The 17,719-nt window shown below is 41.9% G+C and overlaps 2 protein-coding genes across 9 annotated transcripts in view; both read left to right on the top strand.

Annotated features, from left to right (window-relative positions):
• Map7d2 (MAP7 domain containing 2) overlaps window positions 1–17,719 on the top strand; it is a 116,174-nt gene that overhangs the window by 79,025 nt on the left and 19,430 nt on the right. For all 8 annotated transcript variants that reach the window (XM_057759370.1, XM_057759368.1, XM_057759369.1 and 5 more), the window contains 2 exons: window positions 12,118–12,491; window positions 15,467–15,593. In XM_057759370.1, coding sequence (XP_057615353.1) covers window positions 12,118–12,491; window positions 15,467–15,593 — 501 coding nt within the window. The remainder of the gene's footprint in view (window positions 1–12,117; window positions 12,492–15,466; window positions 15,594–17,719) is intronic.
• On the top strand, window positions 12,761–13,965 carry LOC130867404 (nuclear inhibitor of protein phosphatase 1-like). Its single transcript, XM_057759371.1, has one exon. It carries the CDS (start codon window positions 13,375–13,377, stop codon window positions 13,963–13,965), a length of 591 nt encoding a protein of 196 aa, XP_057615354.1. The 5' UTR covers window positions 12,761–13,374.

Below are 17,719 nucleotides of genomic sequence, written 5' to 3'. Positions count from 1 at the left end.
TGGGTAGCTGAGCCATAAGAGATCACATAAATTTTAGGCCAGCATGAGAATAGGCTACATATTGAAACCCCACTCTCCAAATAAATAAAAATCAAGTGCCAAAAAATATAGATTTCGCACTGGTTGAAAATTAGTGGATGAATCACAATGGTTATAGACTGGTCTAGAGAATCATAGGAACTCATGTGCAACAAGCTTAAATTATTTATGAAACTTCAGCCAAACTATATAGTAATAAAAAACATTGGTCACAACCACAAGGGGTTATCTCAAAAATGTTATGAATGAAAAAACAATTTATAGAGGAATGCCATTAATAGATTCCATTTATTTTTAGTTCCAAGATGTACTACCTAAAATGTAGTGGGGAGCTGCGGGCTGTGTTCCTGCCGCCCCAGCTCCCGGTTGCCTGGCTAGCTTATGCCCCGAAATAACAACACACAAATTGTATTCTTTTAAACACTGCTTGGCCCATTAGCTCTAGCCCTTACTGGCTAATTCTCATATCCTGATCAACCCATCTCTAATAATCTGTGTAGCACCAGTCTTACTGGAAAAGATTCAGCATGTCTGACCTGGCGGCTTGCTTCATCATGTCTGCTCTGAGAGGAGCTACATGGCGTCTGAGCTCACTTCCTCTTCCTCCCAGCATTCTGTTCTGTTTACTCCACCCACCTATGTTCTAACCTATGAGGGCCAAGCAGTTTCTTTATTTTTTAACCAAATACCTTCCTCCATCATTTCCCCTTTTTCTGTTTAAACAAAAAAAAAGAAGGCTTTAACTTTAACATAGCAAAATTACAAATAACAAAACAGTTATCAAGTAAAAATTACAATATTTACATCTATTTTATCTTTATCATAACTAAGGAAAACTATAACTTCAACTCCATCAAAGACTCCAGAAAGATACAATATTACCTAAGCAAACAAGAAATAAGCAACTTTCAAACTCTAGAAATGACAGAGACATCTCGCTGCCTTGACAGTCACCCAAAGTTTCTCTGTACCATTGGGGCATCCATCTTCGGCCTACAGGCCCATAGTTTCCAGCAGACATTTCCATGAAGCAGGAAATTTCAAAGGCAGTTCAGTCACTATCTGCTGTGTCCTGCAGAATGTCTCGCAGACTCTTTCATGAATCGGGAACCCCGGAAGATCATCTCACCTTTAGGCAAGTTCAGCAGTCCTCTCTCTGCGGATTCTTTGTATCCAGTTTATGCAACAGTCCAGGCAAGAGCGGTTTCTTGCCCAAATGTCTATCAAACTCCATAAGGTGCCTCTTCGATGCCCATCTTCTTTCTTCTTGAAGTAGATTGGTGCTGCCAGGAGCAGATGTGTCTCATTGTCAGAAAAACCCTAAGTTATTAAAACACTTAAAATGCCATATTTTATAATCTTTGAAAGATATGAAGAATGCCTATCTAAAATGTATCTATGTACATCTAGAAAATCTAACTAACATGACTATAAGCTTGACTATTATTGATAATTATCCATTAACAACTTATATACATTATATTTTTAAGTGAACTACACAATCACAATACCTTAATCAAGATCAGAAATACATACATATATATACATATAACAAAATTGACCTTAAATTTATATCAACAAAGCAAAACTTATACCAATGCAAATTATTCATATCTATATCATATCCCCCTTTAAATGTAAAAGGACATTTATAAACAATATTTGGGAACATGGGCACAGATTTTTCTCTCCAAACTGCTTCCTGCTGTATGGGGGCGCTGTTATTTAGGTCTTTCATGGTATAACCTGTGTGCTAGATTCATCTCAGTCAGCAGTTGAGTGAAGTGATTTTTTTGAAGGTGTTCACAGCAACCCTTCAGGAGGGCGTGGTCCATCATACCATATTGAGATGGAAGCAATCTGCAGGGTGTCATCGTCTGTGAAGACAAAAGAAGAATCTCTTTTCCAAAGTATCATATCCTTAGATCCAAATTCTGAAGTCAAGGTATTTTCAAAATATTTATGTTGGATTAGTTCATAGCATTTATAAACAAATATCTTTTAGCAGCTGTTGCTCCTTCCTCAGCATTCAAACAATTCAAACAGAGCATAATAGCATACAGCATCAAAATTCTCTGTGTATTTTCCATCTTTGTGCGCTTTATTTTAACCTCTATTTTGTTTATTTTTACTTATATTTTTTGCTTTTTGAGACAGGTTCTCTGTATCTTTGACCTGGAATAACTCTGTAGACCAGGCTGTCCTTGACCTCTCAGAGATCCACCTGTCTCTGCCTCCCAGGCATTGGGATTAAAGGTGTGTGCTACTACACCTTGAACTCACAGAGATCTGTTTGTCTCTGCCTTTTAGGCACTGGGATTAAAGGCGTGTGCTACCACACCTTGAGGTCACAGAGGTCAATCTCCCTCTGCCTCCCAAGTGTTGGGATTAAAGGTGTGTACTACCACACCCAACTACTTTCTTTCTTCCTTTTTTACTTTTAAGAACTTTAACTTTTAGCCTGCATATATTTTTAACACACTGTAAACCATTTAGAAATTTTCTTTGTCTTTGAATCTCTCTTTACTGTATCTCTCTCTCTTTTTCTGACCACATGAGCCTTTAAATTACCAAGCAATATAGGTAGGATTAAAGCCGTGGCTTTGGCGGCTGGATCCAGCCCATTCCTTAGCTTTCCAGCCTCATGGCTGAGGTACCGGCTGTAGCCATGTTTATCACCACAACTCTGTGGCGTTTCAAGGTCCCTGCCAACAAGCAAGCTGCAGCATTATGTCTACAGACAACACTCAAGTCCTCTCTCTGTAGTCGGCCCTCCTGCCTCAAACAGTCAGAGTTTGCCCTGGCAGGACAGCCCAGAAAGTTGGCATTTTTAAACGGCGCAGCTTTTTTCCTGCTACGGCTGAAAACAAACAAGCATACAGCCAGCTTTTATCAATACCACTTAAGTGTTTCGTGGCAGGACCTCTTAATGAGCTGCAGGGTTTTGCAGCTGAAGCTGAGTCAGGAAGCCTCTCTTAGATGAGAGCGCTTGCTTGCCTCTAGCAGGCAGAGCAGACCCGAGAAATTGCTGCTACCAAGAAAACATGCTTTATTCTTTCCCAAGCTTTCTCAGGCTTTCTGTAGATTCAGTGCCCCATGTCTGGGCGTCATTCTGTAGTGGGGAATTGGTTAGCCATTTGGGCAAGAAACTGCTCTTGCCTGGACTGTTGCATAAACTGGACACAGAGAACCCGCAGAGAGAGGACTACTGAACTTGCCTAAAGGTGAGATGATCTTTCGGGGTTCCTGATTCATGAAAGAGTCTGCGAGACATTCTGCAGGACACAGATAGTGACTGAACTGCCTTTGAAATTTCCTGCTTCATGGAAATGTCTGCTGGATACCATGGGCCTGTAGGCCGAAGATGGATGCCCCAACGGTACAGAGGAACTTTGGGTGACTGTCAAGGCAGCGAGATGTCCCTGTCATTTCTAGAGTTTGGAAGTTGCTTATTTCTTGTTTACTTAGGTAATATTATATCCTTCTGGAGTCTTTGATGCAGTTGAAGAATAGATAGATATAGTTGTTTTCCTTTATGATAAAAGATAAAATAGATATAAATATTGTAACTGTAATTCTTGCTTGATAACTGTTTTGTTATATGTACTTTTGCTATGTTAAAGTTAAAGCCTTCCTATTTTTGTTTAAACAGAAAAAGGGGAAGTGATGTGAGAGTGTCATATATCAATCTGTTGATTTCATTGGTTAAGTAATAAAGAAACTGCTTGGCCCTCATAGGTTAGAACATAGGTGGGTGGAGTAAACAGAACAGAATGCTGGGAGGAAGAGGAAGTGAGCTCAGACTCGACAGCTCTGCTCTCTGGAGCAGAGGCCATGCTCCCCTCTCTGGGGCAGATGTGATGAAGCTCCGACCCAGGATGGACGTAGGCTAGAATCTTCCTGGTAAGCGCACCTCAAGGTGCTACACACATGAATAGAAATGGGCCAGGCAGTGTTTAGTAGAATACAGTTTGTGTGTCGTTATTTTGGGGCATGAGCTAGCCAGGCGACCAGGAGCTGGGGTGGCAGGAACACAGCCCGCAGCTCCCACTACACTAAAAAAATGTTCTTCAGAATTAAATATGATAAAATTAGTTTTTACAAAAATAAGAACATGACAGACATAAAGTTCAGGATGATACTGGCCTCTTTCAGGGAGGGAAGAAGGGGCTCAGACAAGGGAGGGCCACACAGGAATCCTCAACATAATGATAATGCCTGTCTTCTAGTTTAGATGATGAATGCCTGGACATTTGTTCTTTCATTCTTTATATCTTAACATATTTTATAAACTTTGTTTTATATATTCAATATTGAATAAAAAGAAACTTGATATTAAAAATGATGTCACACATAAACTTGATTTATTTTGACATTTTATCTGCGTAGACTACTGATGGCTCTTAATTATTTTTTAAACATTTTTTTATATTTTTTTCAAGACAGGGTTTCACTCTGTCTCCTGGCTCTCCTGGAACATGCTCTGTAGACCAGGCTGGCCTCAAACTCACAGAGATCACTTACCTCTGCCTCTTGAGTGCTGTGATTAAAGGCATGTGCCACCGCTACCTGGCAACAATTTTTAAAGATTATTTTATATAAAATACCCACATATATGTTTGTGCACCAGAGTGTGCCTGGTATCCATGGAGGCCAGATTGCCATGGAACTGGATAAAAAAGGTTATGAACCACCATGAAGATCCTGGGATTTGAATCCAGATCCTCTGGAAGATCAGCCAGTACTCTTTTTTCTTATTGATATTTATTAAGCTCTACATTTTTCTCTGCTCCCCTCCCTGCCACTCCCCTCCCTCCTTCAGTCCTCCCCCAAGGTCCCCATGCTCCCAATTTACTCAGGAGATCTTGTCTTTTTATTCTACTTCTCATGTAGATTAGATCTATGTATGTCTCTCTTAGTGTCTGCATTGTTGTCTAAATTCTCTGGGATTGTGGTTTGTAGGATGGCTTTCTTTGCCTTATGTTTAAAAACCACCTATGAGTGAGTACATGTGATAATTGTCTTTCTGAGTCTGGGTTACCTCACTCAAAATGATGCTTTCTAGCTCCATCCATTTTTCCTGCAAAATTCAAGATGTCGTTACTTTTTTATGCTGTGGAGTACTCCATTGTGTAAATGTACCACATTTTTCTTATCCATTCTTCGATTGAGGGGCATTTAGGTTGTTTCTCTGCTCTGGCTATGACAAACAATGCTGCTATGAACATCCATGAGCACATGTCCTTGTGGCACGATTGAGCATCCTTTGGATATATACCCAAATGTGGTATTACTGGGTCTTGAGGAAGGTTGTTTCCTAATTTTCTGAGAAATCGCCACACTGACATCCAAAGGGGTTGTACCAGCTTGCATTCCCATCAGCAATGCATAAGTGTTCCCTTTTCTCAAAAACCTCTCCAGCATAAGTTTTCATCGGTGTTTTTGATCTTGGCCATTCTTTCAGGTGTAAGATGAAATCTCAGAGTTGTTCTGATTTGCATTAAGTGTCTTTCAGCCATTTTAGATTCCTCTGTTGAGAGTTCTCTGTTTAGGTCTGTATTCCATTTTTTTTTATTGGATTATGTGATCTTTTGGTGATCAATTTCTTTAGGTTTTACTGGTATTGTGTTGCTCTTTGTGGTGTAGCATGTGATTTTACATTTTCTACTCATCTTTTCCTCTAATAGGTGTGGTTGGGGTTGTCTGAGATTCTGTTGAATAATCTAGGTGCCAGTGAATCCAAAGCTCAGATGGTTGTTCCTCATGGTACAGTCAGTGTCACAGTTCTAGTTACCCCGTTGGTTATTCCTGTTCCTGGAGGTAGCCCAGTGCTCCTTTGCTTTGGTCTGCTTGCTCCCTTGGAGTCTGCTGTCTCAAGCCTACTTTGGCCTAGGCTGCGGCTTTGATCTGTTTCTGTAAATGTTGGTCTGGATCTCCTTCTGCAGAAGTCCCTGGCTTGGAGTTGGACCTGCTGTGGTGGAGATCGCTGACTCTGGATCTGGTCACGGGCTCAGTCCTGATCCGCCCGTGTCCCAGGACTGGGTTTGCTCCTGGCTTCTGCTCCTAGTGGAGCTTGTTCTCTCTGTGTCTTAGGTAACTGGTTCAGTCCCAATCTTGTTCCGGTGGAGATAGCAGACTCTGAGTCAGGTTGCTGGCTCAGTCTTGATCAGCCAGTGTTCTGGAACTGGGTTGGCTCCCAGGGTTCGATTAGCTCCTGGCTTCTGCTCCTGGTGGAGCTTGTTTCCTCAGGCTCTCTCTGTCCTAGGAGTCTTGTTCTGTTTCACTCCTGTGGAATTTGTTGCCCCAGGTGGAGTTCCTTACCTCAGGGCAACTTTGGCTTAGGCTATAGGCTTTGACCTGTATCTTTAAATCTTGGTCTGGATTCCCTCCTGCAGAAGTCCCTGGGTTAGAGTTGGACATGGAGGTTTCTGGTTGTGGTCTATTGCCTGGGAGGTCCCAGGGTAGAGTGCGCCTGAACCCGCAGGGGACCTGCTTATGTCCTCAGAGGTCTCAGAATTGTGCTCAGACCCTCAGGGGTTCCAGGTTCCTGCCTATTTATTCCCTTTGACGTCACAAACCAGTGCCGGAACCCACAGAGGACCTGGCTCAGGCCTACTCTCTCTGAGGTTCCAGACTTGCGCCTGGCCCTGCTGAGATCTCTGGTTCCTGCCTATTTCCTCGAAGGACCCAGTTCACTCATGCCCAAGGTTACAGAGGTCCTGGCTCAGGCCTAGTTCCTGGGAGGTCCTAGACTCTAGCCCAGACCCACCAGGGTGTTGGCTTAGGTCTACTCCCTTGAAGGTCCTGGATTCACATGTGGACCCTCAGCAGTCTCTGGCTCACTTGCTCAGGGGTTCCTCCCTTGTACCTGTTGTGGTGGAGATCGTTCACTCTGGATCTGGTCACGGGCTCAGTCCTGATCCGTTTGTGTCCCAGGACTGGGTTTGCTCCTGGCTTCTGCTCCTGGTGGAGCTCGTTCTCTCTGTGTCTTAGGTAACTGGTTCAGACCCACTCCAGTTCTGGTGGAGGTCACAGACTCTGAGTCAGGTCGTTGGCTCAGTCCTGGTCTGCCAGTGTCCCAGGACTGGGTTGACTCCCAGGGCTGTAGTTTCTCCTGGCTTCTGCTCCCTGTCGGAGCTTGATTCCTCAGGCTTTTTCTGTCATAAGAGTCCCATAAGTCAAGATGCCTGTTTTTATGTGGTGAAGGTAACCATGTTTAAATTTGTTTCCGAGCATCTCTTCACCCAATATCATCCAGAAAACTCCCCCAGCCAGTACTCTTACCCACTGAGTCATCTCTCCAGTCCTTTAAAAGCATACAAAAAAGGTTGTGGCTTTGAAAGGTATGCTTAGTTAATTATTTTGAATTCTGCTCCCAAAGCTCAGGCTACTTATGTGATGAATGTGAACTCTTAAGCTCTGACGTTACAGTATCCTCCTTGATCTCAGGTAAATTAAGCCCCGGTTAGATAGTTATGTATATTACTAGCATTACTCTTTTAAGTGGTTGTTTCTTTTCATTGTTTGTATTGTCAGATATTTCTATGAGTTCTAGAAGACTTAGCTTCAACTACACTCTGAAACTAGTATATGGAACAAAGCTAAAAATCTAGAGAGAAGAAATCAAATGTGGCCAAAAATATTTCCTTAGCCTGTTTCTGCTTCTGAGTCTTAATATATTACTTATGCTTCCAGTTGTTCTGTGCTAAATATTGTAAGTTGGTGTTTGGGTGTTTGGTCATTATGATAGTCATGTGGACCGGTTTTATTTATTTTTTTTCTTTTCTTTTCTTTCTTTCTTCTTCTTCTTCTTTTGTTTTTTGTTTTTTGGTTTTTTTTTTTTGGTTTTTCAAGACTGGGTTTCTCTATAGCTTTGGAGCCTGTCCTGGAACTAGCTCTTGTAGACCAGACTGGTCTCGAACTCATAGAGATCTGCCTGCTTCTGCCTCCCGAGTGCTGGAATTAAAGGCAGGTACTACCACCGCCCAGCTTGACATTTACATTCTTATCTGAACTTTTACTTGTAAAGGATAACATCTAGTTATATCTGGTCCTGCATATTTCTATACTTACCCAGTATACAGATATACTATATATTTAAGTCTAAACAAAGGATCACTTGAATTTGGACCAATCTTTAAGCCTTTCTATTTCAACTTTTTCAGCTTTAAAGAACTGAAAATACCCTCTCATCTACATCTGTTTCACCATTCTTATCCTGTCAGTAGACATCTATCATTTTCTCCCACAACTGTTGAAAGTATGTTTCTGATGATATGTCCCTAAAGAACAAAGACATTCTTTTACACACTGTGATAGTTTGTCTTCACTGTCAACTTGGTTGGATTTGGAATCACCTAGGAGAAACACCTCCGTGCATGTCTTTGAGGGAGTCTCTAAAGAGGTTTAACTAAGGAGAGGAGACTCACCCTGAATATGAATGACACCATCCCATAACCTGGAGTCTCAAACTGAAATTTAAAAAAAGAAAGAAAGGGCTGTAGAGATGGCTCAGTGGTTAAGAGCACTGGCTGGTCTTCCAGAGAACCCAGGTTCAAATCCCAGCACCTACATGGCAGCTCACAACTGTCTGTAATTCCACTTCCAGGGTATCTGATACCTTCATACCAGTGCACATAAAATAAAGTTAAATAAATTTTAAAAAATAAAAAAAGAAAGAAAAAAACTGAGGAATATGAGTAGAAGCATTTCTCTTCTTTTGATTAACTGGATGAAGTTTAACTGACTGTTTCCCTCTTGCATTCATGCTGCCATACTTTCTGTACCATGATGGGCTGCATGCAGTCTCTTAACCATAAACCAAAATAAACTCTTTCATAAGTTACTTTTTTGGACATTTTGTTGAAGCAGTGCCAAAAGTAACTGATACACATACTCGTGATACGTGAAAAATTAGAAAATTACTTTGATATACTTAATCTATAGTATATATATATGTATATATATGTGTGTGTGTGTGTGTATATATATATATGGTTTTGGTCAATTGTCTTAATAAGGTCCTTTATAATGTTACTACACCCCAGTCCAGGATCCAGTCTGCAAAGAGTACCACAATGTATTTGATCATTTAATCACCTTAGTCTCCTTTATTTTGTTATTCACTATTTATCTTTGTGTGTGTTTGATAGGATTTTATATATACTAGGCCATCCTTGAACTCACTGTGTAACTGAGAATGGCTTTGAATTCCTGATCATCTTGCCTCCACCTTCCAAATTCTAGGATTATAGACATGTGCCACCATACCTCACTCTTAGGTCTCTTAAGTTGTAACAGTTCCTTAGTTTTACTTTTTTCATGATCTTGACATACAAGATAGTTCATTTGAGGGCTGGTCTTTGATTTAGGTTGGTTTGGAAGTTTACTTGAGGTTAGATTCAGGTCATGCATTTACACAGAAACCCCATGGCAGTCGTGTTGAGTCCTTGTTACTGTCGCATACCATGGTGTCAGTTTGTGAGGTAAGGTAGTGTATATAGGCTTTCTTTTTCTCTCTGGAAAGTAATAAATTTCAGACTGGTGACTGAGTTGTACTTAATCATAGAACCCTCTCTCCTATCCAGTGTGTAGACTGTGGACTGTGTTAACCATACTTAGCATTGGATAGCACTGAAGAAAATAGAACCAAATTCCAGGATGTGTGGGGTTCCATTTTGCAGTCCATTCACGTACAGAAGTATGAAGCTGCCTCTAGAGAATTATTTTTGCCATTGTACTTACAGAGGGAGGTGTTTGTTACTATTGTTTGCTAGTCATGCAGCTTTAAAAAGTTATATACTCAAGTCGGGCAGTGGTGGCACACGCCTTTAATCTCTATGAGTTTGAGACCAGCCTGGTCTACAGAGCAAATTCTAGGACAGGCTTCAAAGCTACAGAGAGAAACCCTGTCTTGAAAAACAAACAAAAAACCCAAGTTACATGATCCTGCTCTGTGCTACAGGAAGGCCTCCTTCAACTCCCCAAGCATACTTTTTAAATTCCCTATTACAGTATTATTGAACCTGAAAAAAATTTAAAGTAGCAAACTAAAACTAAAAACTATAAAAGCAAATATCAGTACTTGGATGTCAGCCCTGTTCTCACTATTTGTATCTCTTAGGAAAAAGTCATTTATGCTCTCAGGACTGTTTTTATTATTTAAGAAAAACTATAGTTAATACCAGTTTCCTTCCTGCCTACATCACTGACATTGGCTCTGAATAAATAGGTGTGTACATACTTCGAAATAAAGCTCTATAAAAAGCACCATGACTTCTCCCAATTAACTTACGCTTAATTTCTTCCCTCAGCTTAGATACCTATTTCTGGGACCTAGAAAAAAAACAACACTGTCAAGCTTCCCTTGGCCTGTAGTACTCTGAGTCAGCCTGACTAGAGAATTATGGAACCTGCCAGACCAACTGTGTCTTGTTTAAGATGTGTTCCTCTTGCACATTGGCCAACAGGATGCTAAATCCATTTAAACATATATAGAGGCAAGATGTTCTGGATATTCTACACACAGATAAAATTGAGAACTTCAAGACTATATTTTATATTTTGGTTGCCCATTATGCCCCTCTCTCCCTCCCTTCTTCCTTCCCTTCCTCCCTCTCTATATGTGTGTGCCTGTCTGTATGTTAGCATATTCTGTTTATTAATGAGGGGTTGGAATGGGGGATTATAAACAACCTTCTTGAGTTTTATTCCAAATAATCTATTCTCTCTTAACAGGTAGAAGGGTTTTTGTTGTTGTTGTTGTTGTTGTTGGGGGATTTTCGAGACAGGGTTTCTCTGTAGCTTTTGGTTCCTGTCCTGGAACTAGCTCTTCTAGACCAGGCTGGCCTCGAACTCACAGAGATCCGCCTGCCTCTGCCTCCCGAGTGCTGGGATTAAAGGTGTGAGCCACCACTGCCCGGCTTGTTGTTGTTGTTTTTTAATGTGTAGTCATGAGTGCTTGGCCCAGTTTACTTATAACAGAACCTCAACATCCGTGGTGTGATGTTAACTTCCACCTGACCATTATGCTTCAGTTCTGCCAGATAGAGAATGTGTCCTCATTTTGCATTAGTGAGCCATTTAAAGCAGATAAGAATGTCATGTTGGCATTTTGATGGTGACTTTAAGGCTACTAAGTTTGTGACCAGTTCATGCTTTATATTAGTTGCTTTTCTCATAACTGTGACAAAATACTTGACAAAAGCAACTTAAGGAAAGGTTGAATTTGATTCACAGTTTGAAGGTACAGTTGGGGAAAGCATGACACAAGGAGCTTAAAGCAGCTGGTTACATTGCATTCATAGTCAAGAGGCAGAGAGAGATAAATGATAATGCCCAGCTCCCCACTTTCTCTTTTTTATTCAGCTCCCCTCCTCATTGATGATGTCACCCATATTAAGAGTGGTTTTTTTGCCAGGTGGTGCTGACTCATGCCTTTCATCCAAGTACTCAAGATGCAGAGGCTGGTGGATCTCTGAGTTCAAAACCAGACTGATCTACAGAGTGAGTTCCAGGACAGCCAAGGCTACACAGAGAAGCCCTTTCTCAAAAACATATGGAGGTGATATAGAAAGACACTGATATCAATCTCTGGCCTCCACATATACACATACAAACATACGTGCATTTACACATTTACTAATTGTATCCAAACCATGGTACCATCCTAAACATTGTCATAAATCATAAATGATTATGTTTTAACATAATTTGGACATGTATTACCAGCTGAATTTCTTAAAATTTATCTCTTTTGGGATGACTTTGGGGAGTGTATAATAAGCCCTATAATTGTTTCTATAGAAGGATGGAGTTATTCAGTTTATTGGAAAAAAAATTCTGTTTTCCTTTTTTGGTTTTTTTTTCAAGACAGGGCTTCTCTGTAGCTTTGGAATCTGTTCTGGAACTCACTCTGTAGAACAGGCTTGCATCGAACTCACAGAGATCTGCTTGCCTCTGCCTCCCAAGTGCTGGGATTAAAGGTGCATGCCACCATGGCTCAGCTGGAACAAAACTTCTTACGAAGAGTTTTATGGTCAAGTATGGTATCTGTTCTGCCTTATTTTTGTTTTCCAGGACAGTTTCAAAAGCATATCCACAGTCTCCAAAGAGAAGTGAAGTCTCCAAAGTGAAGCCCCCATATATAGGGTCTCCTGTGAAATACCGCTTTCCTCCCATTCCCAGTGAAGAAGCACTCAAGAAGAAGGCAGAGAAGGAGAAGAGCAATAAGGAAAAGGAGGGTGCCACTGGTCAGCAGGCCACTGGCATATCCAAAGAAGAAACCCTAGAGAAGCACATGGCTGACAAGTATGCCACTGAGAAGCACATGGTTGACAAACCTGTCACTGAGAAGAACGTGGTTGACAAACCTGTCACTGAGAAGTATGTAGCTGATAAGCATGCCACTGAGAAGCATTCTACCACAGGAGGGAAGACTGAGCACAGTGCAGGTAAACCTTCTCTGTTGATGTTGCTAGTTAGCTTTGGCCTTCCCCTCATAGTTCTTCCTCTGTCCTGATCTATATCTCATTCTCTCACGTTTTGGAGGAGAGGAGGTTTTCCCTAGGACAATGTCATCCCCTTTTACTGTTTCCTTAGGCTTTCTATCATTTTTAATAGTGCTTTATTTATGAGACCTAGGCCTTGATTCTGCTTATGACTGTGGAATCTAAGATGGTTCCCATGCAGCCTATATGTGCTCTTCTACACAACAGAGCACTAGCCTTAGTCCTTAAAGTCTCTGACATGCAGTGAGTTCACTAAGATGGGAGTGTTGTGGAACTTACTTGTAGCTCTGTCCTTAACTGTTTCCTGCCCCTACTGAGGCCTAAAAACACCAAGGGTCGGCACAGGCTGCTGGGAGGCCGCCTCTTCCCTCTTGGCCTCCCAGTTTCCCAGTGTGTTTTGGACCGCCAAATGGGAGGGGGAGAAGCAAGATGGCTCCAGCCTCCGGCTGTTCGGCTGCCTGACCTGGGCAGGCAAGCCCCCACCTGGCTTGCATCTTGTAGTGAAAGGAGACAAGCTAATTGAGAAACTGATTATTGATGAGAAGAAGTATTACTTATTTGGGAGAAACCCTGATTTGTGTGACTTCACCATCGATCACCAGTCTTGCTCCATGTAGCACTGGTTTACCACAAGCACCTGAAGAGAGTTTTCTTGATAGATCTCAACAGCACTCATGGCGCTTTCTTGGGTCACATTCGGGTGGAACCTCACAAGTCTCAAGAGGTTCCCATTGATTCCGCGGTCTCATTTGGTGCATCCACAAGGGCATACACTTTGGGAGAGAAGCCTCAAACATTGCCATCAGCTGTTAAGGGAGATGAGAAGATGGGTGGAAAGGATGATGAACTCAAGGGTTTGCTGGGACTTCCAGAAGGGGAGACCAGGCTTGATAACTTGACAGATAACACTGCCCACAACAAACGGATTTCAGCTCTCACTCTTGAGGAGGGAAATCCGGACTTTCAGAGACCAGAGAGGAAGAGGAAGAACTCACGGGTGACTTTCAATGAGGAAGATGAGATCATCAACCCAGAGGATGTGGATCCCTCTGTCGGTCGCTTCTGGAACATGGTGCAGACTGCAGTGGTTCCAGTCAAGAAGAAACGGATGGAGTGCTCTGGCTCTCTGGGCCTGGAGGAGACAGGAAGCAGGCGCATACAGAACTTTGCCTTCAGCGGAGGACTATACGGGAGCCTGCCCCCCACACATAGTGAAACAGGCTCCCAATCGCATGGCATCCATGGGACAGCACTCATTGGTGGCTTGCCAATGCCATACCCGAACCTCGCCCCTGATGTGGACTTGACTCCTGTTGTGCCGTTGGCAGTGACCATAAACTCCACACCAAACCCTGCAGTCTATAACCCTGAAGCTGTAAACGAACCCAAGATGAAGAAATACGCAAAGGAGGCTTGACCCTGCAAGAAGCCCACACCTTCCTTACTGATTTGATATTTTTGGCTATGGAGCGGGTGGGATGGGTGGGATGGGTGGAGGCTGGCAAAGGGGCTAATGAACTAGGGAGGAAACTTTCTGTGTGTGCGGTATCGTCTTTCAGAAAGTCTCCTGGGCTCCTAACATGTAATATTGAGACTAGGGGTGGGGCTGAAGTACCAGTTAGAGACCTGAGTCAGAACACGGAAGTGTGGAGAAAGGCTCCCCAGGCCCTAAGCAGACTGCCCTGGTGCTCTCCCTCTGCCTCCCAGGGCCATTTTCATGTGAAGTCACACACGTCCAGGTGGAATCCAGAGCTATAGAGGAGGCGGTAGTCTCATTTAAATTCATTTCCCTTGTGAGTCCCAGGTAGCAAAATGATTGCTATGGATTCCAGGTTGGTTGGCATTCGTCATTTTTTTTAAAGATTTATTTATTTATTATGTATACAACATTCTGCCTCCATGTATGCCCACATGCCAGAAGAGGGCGCCAGATCTCATTACAGATGATTGCGAGCCACCATGTGGTTGCTGGGAATTGAACTCATGACCTCTGGAAGAGCAGCCAGTGCTCTTAACCTCTGAGTCATCTCTCCAGCCCCCGGCATTCTTCATTTATTAAACCAAGGTGTAAACTCAAGTGTCCATGGTTTTGAGGTCCAGTAGTTAGGCCTTTCTCCTCTGTCCTTTCTGCTGGAGTGAGACCATTGAGTTCCCTTTGTCTGTGGCCAGTGTCATGGGCACAGATTTATGGGTTTTTACAGTATTGTTGGACTTGATCTATTTTCCTTGTCCACTCTGAACACTCCACTTGCTAGTTGGCATTTAGTTCCTGTGCTGCCCTCCTGTGGCATCAACTTTTGTGTGTGCTATGAGGCAGTTTCTTCTTCTTTTTTTTTTTTTTTTTTTTTTTGGGTTTTTCGAGACAGGGTTTCTCTGTGGTTTTGGAGCCTGTCCTGGAACTAGCTTTGTAGACCAGGCTGGTCTCGAACTCACAGAGATCTGTATGAGGCAGTTTCTTAAGAATTTGACTAGATAGGATGGCTCACGATGAACAGGAAAAGACTGTACTTTGCAAGGACCAGGTTTGTATCAGGAGGATAGTGCCCAGCTCTTGGTTTGGAGGCTCCCCCGAACCCCCTCCCAGTGTAGCGTTCTGGTTATTCAGAGCTCCAGGATAGACCTGGCTAACAGGAGACAAGGTAGGAACCATTATATGAGCTTTGTACAGATTTGTACATTTGTGTAATAGGGCTTTTTACCTGTAACTTTTATTACATTGTAAATTAAATGTAACTTTTGTCAAAAAAAAAAAACCCAAGGGTCACAGCTTCTTCTGCTTAGTGACTAATTGTAACTGTGTTGCAATATTTGCCATCACTACACTGAGTTAATAGTTATGTGTCCACTTCTATGTGAGTGGGCTCATTGTGTTCATTTCACTTGATTTTTTTTTGCTACTAAATGTCTTACTGCCTCAGGAAAACCCTCAGCAGGCACCACTGATGCAGAGGAGGCTGCAAAAATTCTAGCTGAAAAGAGACGTCAGGCTCGGTTACAGAAGGAACAAGAGGAACAAGAACGGTTCGTGAAGGAAGAACAAGAGAGGTATACAGGAACTCAGACTTGTGTGATCTGATGTAAAGGTGGGGTTAGAAAGATTGGCTTGCCTTTCTTTTTACAATTTTTGTGTTGCCAAAACCTGGACAGTAGTATAGGAATCTAGATTGCATGCATTTCACAGAAGTTATATGTCATTAACATTGGCAGAACTTTGCTCTTTTTTGAGAACCTAGAAACTCACATTAGCAGGATCTAAATGTTACAGGTACCTTCCTTTTTTTTTCTTAGATATAGAGACAATTATATAGGCAACTCTAGTAGAGCTATGAGGAGAGTTTGAACTTTGGTGATAGATTGAGTCTCCCTGGATAAACCAAAGATTCTGGATATAGAGATCTTGACTCTGTTTCCCAGACAATTCTAACTCATGCTCTAAAATCAAGGAGGAAAGAGAGTAAGTAGGTCAGAGTCCCATAGATAAGAAGCTCGAGAGAAGAGTCAACCCCCTAGCCCATGACAATGAGGTATGTGGAAATCCTCTCCTGGAGAAAGACAAAGGATGTCATTGCAGTAGTCTCTAAATGTTGGAGGGAATCTATCAGAAGTGTTCAGGGAACATTGTGAAAATGTGCTGGCCCTGTCTCATTCTACCTTAGCAATTCATCAATGTTTGAAAGCCACTGTGGCAATAGTACTTTGATGTGATACAGGCAGTTCTGCTTTTTATGATCTTTATGTTCAGAAAGGAAACATAGTTAAAGGACAAGGTCAATTTTATCACTACAAGGAGAAAAGATGCTGTTGGAATGATCACAGAGTACAATTTGGTACCATATAAGGAATGAGACAGGAAATAGTGCTATAGCACTTGAAGACTAGCACAAAATTTAAGGTAACAAATAATAAGACATTCTTTAGCATTTCTTTTTCCCCCTTTTTAAAAAATTATTTATTTTGTTTGTTTAATTGATTATTTTTATATACCAATCCCAGTTCCCCCTTTCTCCTCACTCTCTCCCCCGCCCCCGCCTCCCCCCTTCCCCTCACCCCACCCTCATCTACTCCTCAGAGAGGTTAAGGTCTCCCCTGGGAAGCCAGCTAAGTCTGTCCCATCACCTTGTTGATAGTTCCCCTTTTCTTTTCTTTCTTTTATTTTCAAGACAGGGTTTCTCTGTGTAGCCCTAGCTGTCCTGAAATTCACTCTGTAGACCAGGCTGGCCTTCAACTCAGAGATCCACTTGCCTCTCCCTCCCAAGTGCTGGGATTAAAGGTATATGCCTCCACTGTCTGGTATGTGGTTTCTGATTAAATGTTGATCTATTTTTTTTTTTTTACAGTTGAGAGGGGTACCTTCTTCAAATTCTGAACATCTCTGCTTATTTTCTTACTCCAGTCTTTTGACCATTTTCTACATGTTTTGTTATTGTTGCATGGTATATTCAAGCTGGTTTGGGTGGGCTGGAAGTTATGTGAAGGGAAAGTAATAGGAAATGTAATCATGGGATTTCAAATGACAGGCTTGGTAAAGGTAGCCACAGGAATACAACATCCCCAGAACAGGTGAGTGATATGGTTGTTGCTGTTTACTTTAAAGAAAAAAAGGAAAGTTGTTTACCTTCTTAGCTACTTTATTCTCTCTCATTTCCTTAGCAGTTCAGCTGCAGAGAGACTTGGTTACCTTCCTCTCTTTATTTTTGCAACTCACTATTCACACTTCCACACACTCTCCATCCTTTCATTACCAGATTCTTAATTTGATGTTTGGTTTCCTTTGGCTCTGTGGAACTTGTCCTTGCTTTTCTTGTCTTCCTGTATCTTACCTGTTAAATCCCCTTAGATATTACCTGGACTCCAAGCCCTTATTCCTTGATCAGCTTTTTAAAATTTTTAAAAAATATTTAGCTATATATTTTTCTCCATTCCCCTCCTTCTTCTCCCCTCCCCTTCTACCCTCTGCCATAGTTCCCATGCTCCCAGTTTACTCAGGAGATCTTGACTTTTTCTACTTCCCATGTAAATTAGATCCATGTATGTCTGTCTTAGGGTCTTCTTTGTTGTCTGGGTTCTCTGGGATTGTGAAATGTAGGCTGGTTTTCTTAGCTACATGTTTAAAAACCACTTATGAATGAATACATGTGATAATTATTTTGTGTGTGTGTGTGTCTGAGTTA

This window comes from Chionomys nivalis, chromosome X (genome assembly GCF_950005125.1).
Source record: "Chionomys nivalis chromosome X, mChiNiv1.1, whole genome shotgun sequence".
Taxonomy (NCBI): Eukaryota; Metazoa; Chordata; class Mammalia; order Rodentia; family Cricetidae; genus Chionomys; species Chionomys nivalis.
Note: the sequence above shows the minus strand (reverse complement) of the source record. Positions and strands in the feature narration are given on the sequence as shown.